Source organism: Crinia signifera, chromosome 6 (genome assembly GCF_055691185.1).
Source record: "Crinia signifera chromosome 6, ASM5569118v1, whole genome shotgun sequence".
NCBI classification, from domain to species: Eukaryota; Metazoa; Chordata; class Amphibia; order Anura; family Myobatrachidae; genus Crinia; species Crinia signifera.
In genome coordinates this window covers 151,138,534-151,153,225 of record NC_139222.1, presented here as the reverse complement: position 1 = coordinate 151,153,225, position 14,692 = coordinate 151,138,534, and the positions used below count along the sequence as shown (strand labels likewise).

Genomic DNA, 14,692 nt, shown 5'->3' with positions numbered 1-14,692 from the left:
ACTGTAAACCTGTCTCCCAATATTCAAGACCTCAGATTATTTTTGGCCTGGCCTAGTCTGCATCCCCTAAATATTAATCTACACAATTTCCCAAAGTCTTTCCTGAGATGGACATATCCCTGCTATATGACGTGCTGCCACCCACCCTGGGTCAGCTTGACTGGAGCACTCACCCACCTTCCCAGGTGTAATCCCTTTATTGCATCAAGTAAAATAGGTACCAGCACAATAGAGATGACATGCAAGGTGCGTACATGCTGCCATCAAAGAAGATCAGCTAAGCTGCTTGGATATATTTCACTACATTCATCAATGATCATTATTTTACAGTAAAGAAACAAAGGGGGAAATTCACTAAGATCACATAGGTACGAATGGTCGTATTCATACCCATTCGATGTGAAATATGTACGTTTTTCACACAGACAAACTGAACATACTATTCATATTTTTGTCATTCGTATTTTTTTGAATTTCTGAAAAATACGAATGGATACACCATCGATAGAATATGGCCAATAAAGCCTATTCTTTTCAATGATACCGACAAATTTACTAATGATTCGTACTGATGAATACAGATCACTAGTAAATACGAATGGCAACTAGCAGGAGGAGGAGTTTGCAGGTGCACACTAAATATAAATGCTAGACCTTTTAATACCATTGCTACAGTATATTGCATTTTTGAGGTTATTAGCATAATGATGGCCATTATTATGGGCTTGTCCACCGCTTCCAGGTTACCTCAGTAGGGCAAGTCCCTGACACTACTCTGAGACAGGTCCAGGGCAGTAGTGTCTAGCATTTATATTTAGTGTGCACCTGCAAACTCCTCCTCCTGCTTGCTGCATTACAGGTCTCAGCAGGTAGCACCTCATAAGTCCAGGGTGTGCAGTTTAGGGCCGCTCCCCCTATGTACGAATGGCAACTAGACTATCTTTTCTATTCGTAGATGACTGAAGCCTGCATGGATCAGTCAGATCCAAGCAGGCTTCTCAGTGTAAAAAAAGAAAAAGAATAAATAATTTTAAAAACCGCTGTGGGGTCCCCTCCCCACAGCTATACCCTGCCCCAGGCTCAAAGAGCCGGTCCTGGTTTTAGAGGGACCCAGGCGATGGGCACGGGGCTGAGAGTATAGTTTAAAAAAATAGAAAGGAAAACTATTGTATTGTGGAACTACAAGTCCCAGCAAGCCTGCACCGCATGCAGGGACTTGAACAACAAGTCCCAGCATGGTTCTACAACATAACCAATATTTAAAAAAACACAGTACAAATTGAATACCTACTACATTCAATCACACTATACGTACTTATGGATTCTATCATTGGCCAGTCCACTTGTGTAGTAGAGCTGTACCTGTGGAAGCAAATTATACTTACCGAGGTGTTGGGCGAAGATCTCTTCCTCCTTATTCTGTTGTAGGCATCCTGACAGGTAAAACCAAATGAGACGACCCGGGAATGTAATTTTTATTTTATTTTTTTACATTCTTGGCTCCTTCCTGGAACTGGTGGGATTTAGTCCACCAATCAGGAGCAGCCCCTGGGAAAACTCTGCTCCTGATTGGCTGGTGGGCGGGAAACATCCCCTCCCTCCCTACGGATGTGTTCTCCATTTACCGGCTTTTGGCAATGCCTGTGACTGGTTTGCCACAAATAGTTGGTATGAAGCTGTGCATGGGCACGTATGTATTCACCCACTTTAACAGGAATACATGGTGAGTGCGCGCCCCTGAAAGGCCCACAGTTTGCCATGGCTAATTACAAGTGCATTGTGAATGCTCACAAGGCCTGTTCAGGACTTATCTGTCAATTCCTCTTCTAGTCTGTTGGTTGGTAGTTCTACTGTATCTTACATCACATGCTCCTAAATCATTATTGCTTTCATGTTTTACCTCCCATTTAGAGTTTGATGGATATAAACAGCATGATTAAACAAGAACAGAGGAGCAAAAAACGAGCAATAACCATAGACAGTGACTCTGAATCTCCAGCTAAGCGATCATGCCAGGAAAATGAAGATGCTCTGACAAAACGCCTTCAGGATGTTGTGACTGAGAGGGCAAACCGTTAATTACTATCATTCTTTCAGGATGCATTTTAAAGCCTATATATTGTATGCATCAACAGAATAGTGATATTGCTGTTCAGAATAATATTTGTGAGGTGATTGCATTTACACAGCTTTTTCTTGTTATTTTACAGTCTTCTCTTTTTTTCATAAGAACTCCCCTGACACCTAGTTTTAGGTGGTTTGACAGTCTGATGAACAGAAATTGCTTTTATAGATATAGTAATCTAATCGTATTCACTATAAGATATGCAATTTTTTCATATTTTAGACTTGTTGATCTATTTCAAGTTTACTGCCTACTGCATGTTTTATGTATATTATAGATGCAAGTTTGCAATACTTCGATAAAGTAGCGCTCTCACTACACTCTATAAACCAGCATGAAGAATGTGACCCCAAACTTCATATTGGGAGTCATTTTTCTATAGCGATAACTTTGTACAGTTTTTATACAAAGCCGTTTATTTAAAGCTTTAGAAAACTTATATGTAACTTTTATGTCGCAATTCCGTTTTGCATATTAAGTAAACGATGTGTAGCATCTACACACTTTTTACGTATTTTTGTACGTACCAGCTTTTTATTGTTGTAAATTATTACTTAATTTACACAAATGATGTTTAGGTAAGATTCTTACATGGATTGTTATCTGAAAGACTCCTGTACATCTATCTGGGTTTTTGTGTAATTTGTACACCTTTGTATATTTGTACAATAAACAGTATGCTTCTTTCTGATATGTTGCCTTATGTTTGTGTGTGATATATATATATATACATAAGTGTTCATGCTAGGCTGTTTTAGCGGGGCGCTGCGCCCTGCCCGAGTTTTAAATGCCAAAAACAGGGATTTTGTACTTACCGTAAATCCTTTTCTTCGAGTCCACAGGTGTCACTGGAGTAACAGTGGGGATAGAAGGGCGACCACAGGGAGCATGGGCACTTTAAATATAATTGAGTGTGGCCAACTCCTCCCCTTCTACTTCCCCACCTAGGCAGTCCCAAGGATGTGCCCGAATGGAGCTGGAAGAAAGAACACGCTTTCCAGAGGAGGTTAGTATACACACAAGAATACACAATCAACCAGAGAAGATTGAAACAGAAATAGAACAGTGAGAACCACTGTACCAAACATGACACACAACAATATAGCAGGCAGTCCCAAACAACATAAGTAGAAATAACCTAGCAATTTAAACTGTAAAAGTTTTAAGGCAGGAATTCCTACCAACAAGGAACAGCGCCGAGGCGGGTGTCCAGTGACACCTGTGGACTCGGAGAAAAGGATTTACGGTAAGTACAAAATCCCTGTTTTCTCCTTCATCCACTAGGTGTCACTGGAGTAACAGTGGGGACGTCCCAGAGCTCCCAACACGGGTGGGATGGCACTGAGACCCCTGTAACACTGAGCGTCCAAACTGTGAAGCCGACGCGGCAAAAGTGTCAAATCGGTAGAACCGAACAAAGGTCTGGCGACCAGACCAGGTGGCAGCTCTACAGAGCTGCTGAATAGATACCCCTCTGGCAGCCTCCCAAGAGGGGCCCACAGAGCGCGTAGAATGCGCCGTAATGGAGGCAGGAGGGCGTTGAGCACTTGCCACATAGGCCTGACGAATAGTCAGGCGGATCCATCGAGACAGCGTCTGTTTTGAGGCTGGCCAGCCCCGTCTGACCGGATCATAAGTGACAAATAGAGCATCCAACTTCCTCAGAGATGCTGTTCTGGATACATAAATCCTCAGAGCCCTGACCACGTCAAGAGTACTTTCCTCAGGAGAGGTGTCTTGGAAGGCCGGTACCACAATCGGCTTATTTATGTGGAAGGCTGATACCACCTTTGGCAAGAAGGAGACACTTGTGCAAAGTTGTCCTGTCCGCGTGGAAGACCAAAAAAGGAGGTCTGCATGACAGGGCTCCCAGATCGGAGACTCGCCTGGCCGATGCCAGGGCCAGGAGGAGCACTGTCTTCCATGTCAAGTATTTAAGGTCCACCTCGTCTAGTGGTTCAAACACTGCAGACTGCAAAAAACCTAGAACAAGTTCCAAGGAGCCGTGGGTGGACGAAAAGGAGGTTGCAGCCGCAAGACTCCCTGAAAAAAGGTATGTACCTCAGGTAAAAGGGCCAACTTCTTTTGAAAAAAGATAGATAACGCCGATACCTGTACCTTTAATGTAGACAGACGTAAACCTGCAGCTAAGCCAGATTGCAGGAAAAGAAGAAGACGAGCCTTCTTGAAGAGGGTAGTGGAAACACTGCGACTCTCGCACCAGACCACGTAAGCCCTCCAGATGCGGTGGTAATGCTTGGATGTAACATCTTTCCTGGCCCTCATCATGGTGGGTATCACCGCCCGGGGGATACCCGCCTGCCTCAGGATGGACCTTTCAGCAGCCATGCCGTTAAATGAAGCCGACTTAAGTCTGGAAAGACGAAGGGCCCTTGGCTGAGAAGGTCTTCCTGAAGAGGCAGGGGCCGGGGTTCGTCTATCAGCAGAGACGTGAGGCTGGTGTACCATGACCTGCGCGGCCAGTCCAGAGCTATTAGGAGGATAGAGATCTCCTCCCTCCAGATTCTCTGCAGCACCCGAGGTATTATCGGAAATGGAGGGAAGATGTACACAAAGTGGAATTGGCAAGGGGCCACCAGTGCATCCACTCCCACCGCCTGAGGATCCCTCGTGCAAACGAAGAACCGGGGCAGCTGATAATTGTGGAGAGACGAGAAGAGGTGTACATGTCCTGGAAAACACACTATTACGCACGCTTGATGTCGAATCTTTGTATACAAGTATCAGCCATGAAAGAGGTATCCAAGCCACTGAATATTTCCTGAGAATGAGAAAATTTGAGGAAATAGATGAATTTGTGCTGGAACTACTCGAGTTTGTTCTAACCCACAATTGCTTCACCTTTGATGACAGGTACTACCTGCAGGTCCGTGGGACTGCAATGGGTAGTACCTGTGCCCCGACGTATGCCAACATATATCTTGGCTGGTGGGAGAGGGAGTGGGTTTTTAGGACAGAAAATGAGAGATACACCAACTGTGTAGTGGGGTGGTACAGATTCATTGACTATATCCTAATAATATGGGAAGGAAGCATGGATCTACTTAAGGAAATGATCAACAACCTTAACACCAACGCACTAAACTTGAAACTTACCTCCTGCATCAGCAATGAAGAGATCACCTTTCTCGACCTAAAAATCAAAAAAACAGACGAAAACAAATTAATAACTGACATCTTCCGCAAAGCCACGGCAACCAACAGTATATTACATGAGACCAGCTCACACTTTCCTGCAACCCTGAGAGGAATACCAAAGGGGGAGTACATACGTCTGAGACGAAATTGCTCAGAAGACAGCATATTCGAAATTAGGGCAAAAGAATTGAGACAGAGACTGCTGTCTCGGGGATACAGTAACAAATTACTTAAACAAGCATACTTAACAGCCAAGAAGATGCCCAGGAGCACACTACTCATACCCAAGACAAGGAAGAGCAATGACTCCGCCCCCAGATTCATCAGTACGTATTGTACGGAGTGGAAAGAAATAAATAAGATCTTAATGAAACATCAACATATCCTCACTACAGATGAAGATCTCAAAAACAGTATTGGGGATCGCATCCAAAGTAGCTGGAGGAGATCACCCAACCTGAGAAATCAATTAACCAGAAGTCACTTCACGCGAAGACGAAAGAAGATACCTGCCACAGTAGGTTGCTACAAATGCGGCAGATGTAAAGCCTGCGAATATGTATCAAACACCAAGGAGATGAAAAATAGGTACGATCAGACCATAAAGATAAAAGACTTCATTAATTGTGAATCTCTGGGAGTAATCTACTGTCTGATATGCCCGTGGGAGCAAAAATACATAGGAATGACGAAGAGACCGTGGAAGAAAAGGATCCTGGAACACGTAGGAAACATCAAGAATGCAGAAAAAGATTTGGATAAAATGAAAAAAATCACCAGTGTGGCGAGGCACTTCAGAAAGTACCATCAAAGCAATCCAAAAGGTCTGAAGGCTATTGCCCTGGAGAAAGTAACATTGGGGATCAGAGGTGGCGACATTTCACTCGAACTTCTGAAGAAGGAATCTAGATACATCTTCCTGATGGATAGTCTCAGACCACATGGATTAAATGAAGAAATCCATTACTCTGCTTACCTTTAAAGAAAATCTATGTGTGTAATACTCTGCAGGTTGAGCCCTAGTTGGTTCCCTACAAGAACATTATTACACACTCACACCTTTCATTTAAAACACTCCATAACCACCATCCCGGCTACCGCGAACATTCAACTACAAGTATCGCATACTCACCACATCAGTATGTCATGACCCATAATTTAATTTACTATATCCACATCTGTTCGCTCAGATGATCGGAAATCATCGTAAGATGATACATATAATATCCTTAATAAACGCATCCAAGTAGACACTGTCCTATAACAAACCCATCCAAGTATACACTGTCCCATAGTCGGACATAATAGAGGATTATGTCTAGATATAGTACAATAGCCACAATAAACCCATTTATGTATACACTGTCCAGCAGGTGCAACAATAGAGGGTTAATTCCTGTCACAGCACAAACTTACTCACATTGGCCCTTATTCTGATTCGGACGGTACGGCCCGCGTGCGGCCGTACCGCCGATGTTTTTATTCTGCACATGCGCAGAGGTTAATCTGCGCATGTGCAGCCCCCTTCGCCGCAGACGTATTTCGTCCGCCGCAAAGGGGGCGTATAGGGGCGTGAGGGGCTTCATACCCTCATTTCCCTATGTGTACGCCCCGCGTTTCATGGGCGTTCCCATGCAAACGCGGGGCGTATGCATGGTAATGAGGGTATGACGCAACTCATGGGGGCGGAAAGCTGACGTCGCCGGATGTCAGCTTTCAGCCCCCATACAAGCTATCACACGGACGATTGTCCGTGTGGTCTCAGCTTGCGGGAGCTGCTGGGGCGTGCGGACCTGCCTTCGATGGTCGACGACCATCGAATGCAGGGGGCAGCTCCCACCATGGTGGAGGCGTACGCCTCCACCATTTTTATGCGGATCGCCAGCCGTCCGTGTACGGACGGCCGTGGCGATCCGTCTCGTGGGCGGGGATTGGTTTGTGCGGCCGGAGCACCGTGTGCGGCTCCGGCCGCACCAACCAGAATAAGGGCCATTGTCTCAACACCTTTTCACCTTGTATCATTCAATCCCTATAAACATCTCCCTAACTTGACAGTATGTATCAAGTTTCCTTAGCATTCATTTTACATGATGAATGGTCTCACAAGAAGCACGAACACAAGAATCACATTTTAGATGTTCTGCTACTACTCTTATGTAGCATCTAGAGGCTTCCCTCGTGATAGTATAACACTACACATGATGTGATTCTACATGTTTAGTCACATCAACTATCGCACGTATCTTCACATTAAAATCCTTCTCAAGGCAAGTCCCTACTGCACAGCGCACAGTTTATTTATTTATTTTGTTCAGCACACCTCCGTTTGCTGTTTTGTTTCTCACAAACCCGTTTTTTTCTTTTTTGACACATCACATTAAGCGGTAGCACTTTATTCTTCACTTACTAAATTCACGGTATTAATTACATAAACCACCAAATTCTTCAGGAATACCCTTGCATAATACAGCGCATAGAAATACCATAACTGGGGAATATAGGGCAGCTAATTAAGGATATTAACACTGCAACAATGCATCACCACGTAAGGATGCGCTATCACAAACAACCCTTGTGGGTAACCTCTGATAGGGATCAGACAGTAACACACTGGTTACATGATATCTAATGAGAAACTTGCACACATTAGTTATATGTGTGTACAATATGTTGCGATAAATGACAGATGTGCATCAACATCTCCTACACATTTTAAATCAACACCCTTCTCTAAATACCACTGACGTCAGGCAGCCAATCGGCTAGCTAGAGTCAGTTTGAATAGCAAAAAATGGACCATCATTGGCCCAAGTAACAAAACGCCCATTTAAGGCTGATCCCATTATTTATTACCAATCCAGGGGGGGCCAGGTACTTAGGTGATAGCCTTGAAAAAGCTACCTAGCGAAATGCGCATTGGCAGCCCTCCTCTGTGAATTTGTAGCAACTTAGCCTGTATATAATGTAATGTCTATTTGTTTGATGTAAAAATTGTCTGTGTCCGTACCGCTCAGTAACTCCTGTGCGACTAGCGCTCAGGCGCAGCAGCACACGCCGGCCAAGGGGATTAAATACCTGGCGACAGGCGCTGACAAGAAAGTGAGCGTCTCTGCTCTAACAAGTACGCAGTCACAGCACAGCCTGACAGGCAGTGACCTGTGTAAACCTGCGTCCACCTAAGCAGCACTAGTCAAGCGAACGCTTGTGTGAATAATATATGTATAAAGGCTGGTGGTAACAACTGGGGAGATCAAAACTATAAAATTACCCCATGTGGATGCCGGACAGCGTACAACGTATCTCTCTGACATTATTTGCACTATACAATTATAACCACAACGGGGATAATCTGATATAACACAGGGGTTCCCAGAGTTGAATCATCTGGTCCTGTGCCCACACATGTGTATCTGTAACAATATAAACTTTGTATAGCACACCACGCAGTACCTAGGTGATCCAATCACAGGATTGCCTCATGTGGACACCAGGCTATCTATGTATGATTGTTCCATGCTAATACCAGGCAACGGTTCTAAACCTAATAAAGCATAGAAGCCCTTGTCATTCTTCACACGGCCCCGTGCCCAGACGTGTATCCATTTGATATTAACTGTTTAGAGCACACAACCCAGGGCCCAGGTGATTTATCACAGGACGGCCGTATGTGGATAGAAGGCAATTTATGTGTGTGACAACCCTTATGTGTAGTGTGCACAACTCAGTACCAGGGTAAATCCCTCAGGCATCCATCACACGATCCTATACCCACACATGTGTATCTGTGATATATAAACTGCATGTAACACACAATTCAGAGCTCAAGTGATCCAACTACGGGATTGCCTCATGTGGACGCTAGACAATTTATATATGTGACAACCAATATGTGTATCATGTACTAGTCAGTACCAGGGCAGATCCAATTTTAGGATTGCCTGGTGTGGACACCTCTGATTATTGTTTGCCCGAGCATTTGTGTATTCGACACATGGTGGCATAATAACACAATAGAGCACATATACATGACAGCAACACAATTGGTGAACTATACCCACACATGTGTATCTGTGATATACAAACTGCAGGTAACGCACAACTCAGAGCTCAAGTGATCCAATTACGGGATTGCCTCATGTGGACGCCAGACAACTTACATATGTGACAACCAATATGTGTATCATGCACTAGTCAGTGCCAGGGCAGATCCAATTTTAGGATTGCCTGGTGTGGACGCCTCTGATTATCTTATGCCCGAGTATTTGTGTATTCGACACATGGGGGCACAATAACACAATAGAGCACATATACAACACAGCAACACAATTGGTGAACTGTGATAAAACAATTGCGTGGACGGATCCAATTTCAGGATTGCCTTGTGTGGACAGAGGGCAATAGACCCAGAGCACTCTGCGCAGTAACTCAGTTCTTACGGAAAAACTGCCCCATACAATACGCTAAGCTGCGAGTATAATCTGAAACACCCTATAATATGTGAGGTGGTATTCCATCCGCACACATTCATCAGTACACCATCTGCTCTGTGTGTCCCACATGTGTCTGAGATAACGGCATATGCCTAACTTCTGATCCAGAACAGCAGTGTCTGCCAATAGCAGAGAAGTACAGAGAATATAATCTCCACAATAATCTCCATTAGTGGACCGCTATAAGACACAAGACAATACATCAAACAATTCTTTCTACAGACAGTGAGAATACCACTCATTAAAATACTTCAGGTACCCGATACAGTTACTAGCATTAACACGGAGTTTAAGCAGTAACTAAGATCACATTGAGCCACTTAATTCACAGAGTGATTTTTAATCTTTAATATTTCTTTTTCTCTTTACATCTATAATCTTTTTTTAATATTTTCGCTACTAACATATAAGGCCTCACATTAATGTTTTCTGTATAATACAGCACCAACACAGAATGATGACCTGCTAGCCAATCTAAGTTTAATAAAAAACTCAAAAAATACAAAAAAACGAGATCTAATAAAATATACACCTATTTATAGGTAGAACTTCTTTTTATGTTTGTGGAACAGGAGTGGATCCCAGCCTAACTGATTCACTTTTTCTCTTCTATCGTAATTGTGGAGAGACGCCATGAGGTCTGCCTGGGGGCACCACTCTCCTTGGTATACATCCTGCCGACTTAAGAAGTCGGCCTCCCAATTTTCGACGCCAGGAATGAATATGGGGGAGATGGCCAGTGCATGATCCTGAGCCCACAGCAGGATGCGACTTACCTCCTTCATGGCAGCGTGACTCCGCGTGCCTCTCTGCTTGTTGATGTAGGCTACTGCAGTGGAGTTGTCGGACTGTACCCTGATGGCCTGACCCAGTAGGAGATGATGGGCCTGCAGGAGAGCATTGTAAACTGCTCTGAGCTCCAAGATATTGATGGAGAGCAGGGCTTCCTGCTGAGTCCAACGGCCCTGGAACTGGTGATCCAGGATAACTGCTCCCCAACCACGAAGACTCGCATCTGTGGTGAGCAGTATCCAGTTCCAGATGGCGAACCTCTTTCCCTCTCTGAGGTTGGCAGGGTTCAGCCACCACAGGAGAGAGTGTCGCGCCTGCACTGACAACCGAATCCTGTGGTGAAGGTGTAGGTGAGAGCCTGACCATTGCCGTAGAAGGCAACGCTGGAAGGATCTCGATCGGAATCGACCATATTGGAGAGCCTCGAAAGAGGCAACCATCCTCCGCAGGAGTCTGGTGCATGTGAGGACTGTCAGTTGTCTGGTCAGAAGAACCATGCGGATTAAGGCCTGGAGAGAGATCTTGTCCTCTGGAAGAAACACCCTCAGAAGAGTGATATCCAGGACCATTCCCAAGAACTGTAACCGTTGCGACGGCTGCAGCTGGGACTTCTGGAAATTGAATATCCATCTGTGACTAATTAGAGTACTCTGAGTCAGGGCTATGTTGCCCAACAGGGCCTCCCTGGATGGAGCCTTCAGCAGAAGGTCGTCCAGGTACGGTATTACCGTCACCCCCTGGTTCCGCAGAATCTCCATCATCACCGCCATGACCTTGGTGAAGACCCGTGGAGCGGAGCAGAGGCCAAATGGAAGGGCCTGGAATTGCCAATGTTGGCTGCGGATAGCAAACCGAAGGAAGGCCTGATGTGGAGGCCAGATCGGTATGTGGAGGTAGGTGTTCTTGATGTCGAGTGACACCAAGAACTCGCCCTCCTCCAACCCAGCGATTGCAGGGACTCCATCCTGAACTTGACCGGCTGGAGGTAAGGATTTAGATCCTTCAAGTTCAGGATAGGACGCGCCGAGCCATCCGGCTTGGGGACTAGAAAGAGGCTGGAGTAGAACCCCAGGGACTTTTGATCCTCTGGGACCGGGATCACCACCCCCGTGGTCAGTAGCAGGCTTTTTTCTCCTGAAACTGGTAAACCTGTTTTTGAAAATGTATCTTGTAGCCGAAGGCCACAAGATCTCTCACCCAAGCATCTTAGCAAGACTGCAGCCAAACGTGCTGGAAGCCTTGCATGCGCGCCCCCACCTGGGAAGCACCTCTGCCACGACCTCGGGAGCCTCTGTGTGAGGCAGCGCCCCCTCTAGAGCGACCACGGAACTTTGCCTGCGGGAAGGATGTCCCCTGGAAGGTTCTACGTGTAGAAGGGGGAGGGGCCGTGGATGGGAGGAATGTGGATTTTCCACCAGTGGATTGAGATATCCACTTATCTAACTCGGGCCCAAAGAGGACATCACCCATGAAGGGGTGTGCCTCCACTGCCCGTTTGGATTCTGCATCAGCTTGCCACTGGCGGAGCCAGAGTGATCGGCGAGCCGATATGGAAAGAGCAGAGATGCGAGCACCGATGATGCAAACATCATTAGAGGCCTCCACCATATATGATGATGCCTCCGAAATATGTTCTGCTAACTGTACCAGAACATTAACCTCACCTCCCTGCTTCAGTTGCTGAGCCAACTGTGAGACCCAAACCCCAATAGCCTTATTGACCCAGCATCCAACCTGAGCCGGACGCTGAACTACCCCTGCCGCAGTGTAAATAGACTTAAGCGTAAGCTCAAGCTTGCGGTCTGAGGCGTCTCTAAGAGTAATGGCCCCCGGTACCAGGAGAACCGTCTTTTTGGACAGACGCGTGACCGAAGTGTCAACTACAGGGGGAGTCTCTACCAGCTTTCTGCCTGCAGCAGACAAGGAGTATGAAGACAACAGTCTCCGGGAAATTTCAAATTTCCTATCAGGGTTTCTCCAGGCCTATAGCACGTGGTCATCTAGTTCCTCTGCAGGAGGAAAAGAAGCTGCTTGCTTTGGCTTTTTGCCAAAAATCTAGTTGCACGTCCACCTCTGGGGCAGCATATTCCCCTTCCTCAAGGTCAGGCATATCCTCATCTGTGTCAGTGTCTAAGACATGTGTGAGGAGTCTTTTTAGCACTGGGGGTTATGAATCATGTACAGAGGGCCGTATGGGCTCTGGGCCCAAGGCCTTTGTTAAACCCTCCACAGCTTCTCTGTCCCTTTGTGCATCTGATATTTCAGAGGACAGGCGTGACATCACCTCCGTGAGCTGTAAAGCCCAAGCAGGGGAGGACTGCTGTGAGGTAGGAGGGGGTTCAGTGGTGCATTTTTCACACACTGGTGTACCCTCAGCGGATTGTGTAAGTTTAGAATTACACTTTTTGAAAGACCTCTTAGAGCTGCCTCCTGCCATTATAACAGTGCTTGATCAATACAAAATATATAAATATATATGCAACAATCAACAGGTTAATATAACTGTACACACACACCAGGGGATAGTACAGTAAGAAGCCAGGCAGAAAGACTGGACAGGAGAGACAGTATTAGAGGAAAGAGCTGCCAGAGGCCTGAACAACGCTATGGTATGTACCCGGGAGTGCTATAGCCCAATTTACATACAGCCCAGAACTGTCTCACCCAGCTCTAACCCCACTGTCTGCGTGCAGGGCTTGGGGAAGCTACTTTGCAGGTCTGGACACCAGGAGGAAGGCTGTACTTGAGTCTGCAGACTGTCTCCGCAAAACGGAGTCCCACGGCGTGCCAGCAGCGGTGCGCACAGAGAAGATGGCCGCCGATGTGCTGGGTCACGCTGGGGAGAAGCCGGGGCTGCTGGGAGCGTACCATGCGGTAGCCCCGCCCCCTAAGCTACTCCATGCTCTCCAAAATGGCGCCAGTTTTAAATAACCGAATAAAACCTGCGCTACCGCCATTTTTTTCTGTTCGCTGACTCCCCGCCCTGAGCGGGGAGCCAGGCATACGTTAACGCTGCCTTTGCTGGTCGGCGGCGGTAGAGGCTAAGGGAGGACGGGGCACGCACCACGCGCAGTGGTGGCTGTCCTTCGAAGACGGTGGTCTCTGCAGCCGGGGACCGGGCGCGAGCCGCACGCAGCTGCGGCCGGATCCCCTCCGACAGCTCCCGCGATGCAGACAGGCAGCGGCAGACTGCCTGTCTGTTGTTGAATAAAAAATAAAAAATTTCAAGCTTTTAAAAAACTTGTGCCCTGGAGCAAGCCAGTAGTGTGACCAGCTCCCATGAGGGCACATTCTAAGACTGCCTAGGTGGGGAAGTAGAAGGGGAGGAGTTGGCCACACTCAATTATATTTAAAGTGCCCATGCTCCCTGTGGTCGCCCTTCTATCCCCACTGTTACTCCAGTGACACCTAGTGGATGAAGGAGAAATGTGCTCTGCCCTGCTAGAACAGCCTGCTGCCTCTCCCCACTGGTGCGAACAGGGAAGTCCAGCGCCACCGTAGATGCCAGTGCTTCCCCAGCAGTGACTCCAGCGGTGGGCTGGCCCCCATTTGGTGACGGCGGCGGCCAGGTCTGGTCCGTCCCATCCCCTTTGGTGACATCGCCGTCCCGGGCCCACACACCTTGGAAAAATATTCAACCCACTAAAAATGGAACATGCATTAATTTTTGGGGCAGGCAGGGTTGGGGAGTTGTGCAAATTAACAAATTTTTAAACCCATACATTCTAGTACTTGAACCACCTTTTGCTGTTGCAAACAAATCTGTTCTGGTAATGGTGCATACACACGGTTCGATTTTGTTCGATGTATTTGTTGTTAGTTAATGATGCCAGACTGCTATGTAATTGTGTATATTGCGACATAATTGTGAAACATATTGTCTTTCACTGTCTCCTATCTAAAGACCAGTTAGGATACCAGTCAATGATGATAAACTGCTACATAACTGCGCAAACCACTATTCTACTGCGATGATATACTATGGTTCACTTTTTTGCTCTCCTTTATCCAAAGGCTGGTTAGGTTGTCAAATATTTGATGGTGTACCGTTAAGTAACTATGCATATTCTACCCCAATGAGACGTTGTAATGTGATGTATCGCTGTTATTTATTTTATTTATTTTT

The 14,692-nt window shown here is 46.2% G+C and overlaps 2 protein-coding genes across 13 annotated transcripts in view; one reads left to right on the top strand and one right to left on the bottom strand.

Moving 5' to 3' along the window:
* The window catches only part of RBL1 (RB transcriptional corepressor like 1), a 75,211-nt gene extending 72,395 nt beyond the window's left edge, over window positions 1–2,816 (top strand). For all 3 annotated transcript variants that reach the window (XM_083147644.1, XM_083147643.1, XM_083147645.1), the window contains one exon: window positions 1,912–2,816. In XM_083147644.1, the coding sequence (XP_083003770.1) occupies window positions 1,912–2,079 (168 nt within the window). In that variant the 3' untranslated portion in view covers window positions 2,080–2,816. The remainder of the gene's footprint in view (window positions 1–1,911) is intronic.
* Window positions 1–14,692, bottom strand: part of LOC146008408 (uncharacterized) — a 143,078-nt gene that overhangs the window by 40,408 nt on the left and 87,978 nt on the right. The gene's annotated exons all lie outside the window — the stretch shown is intronic.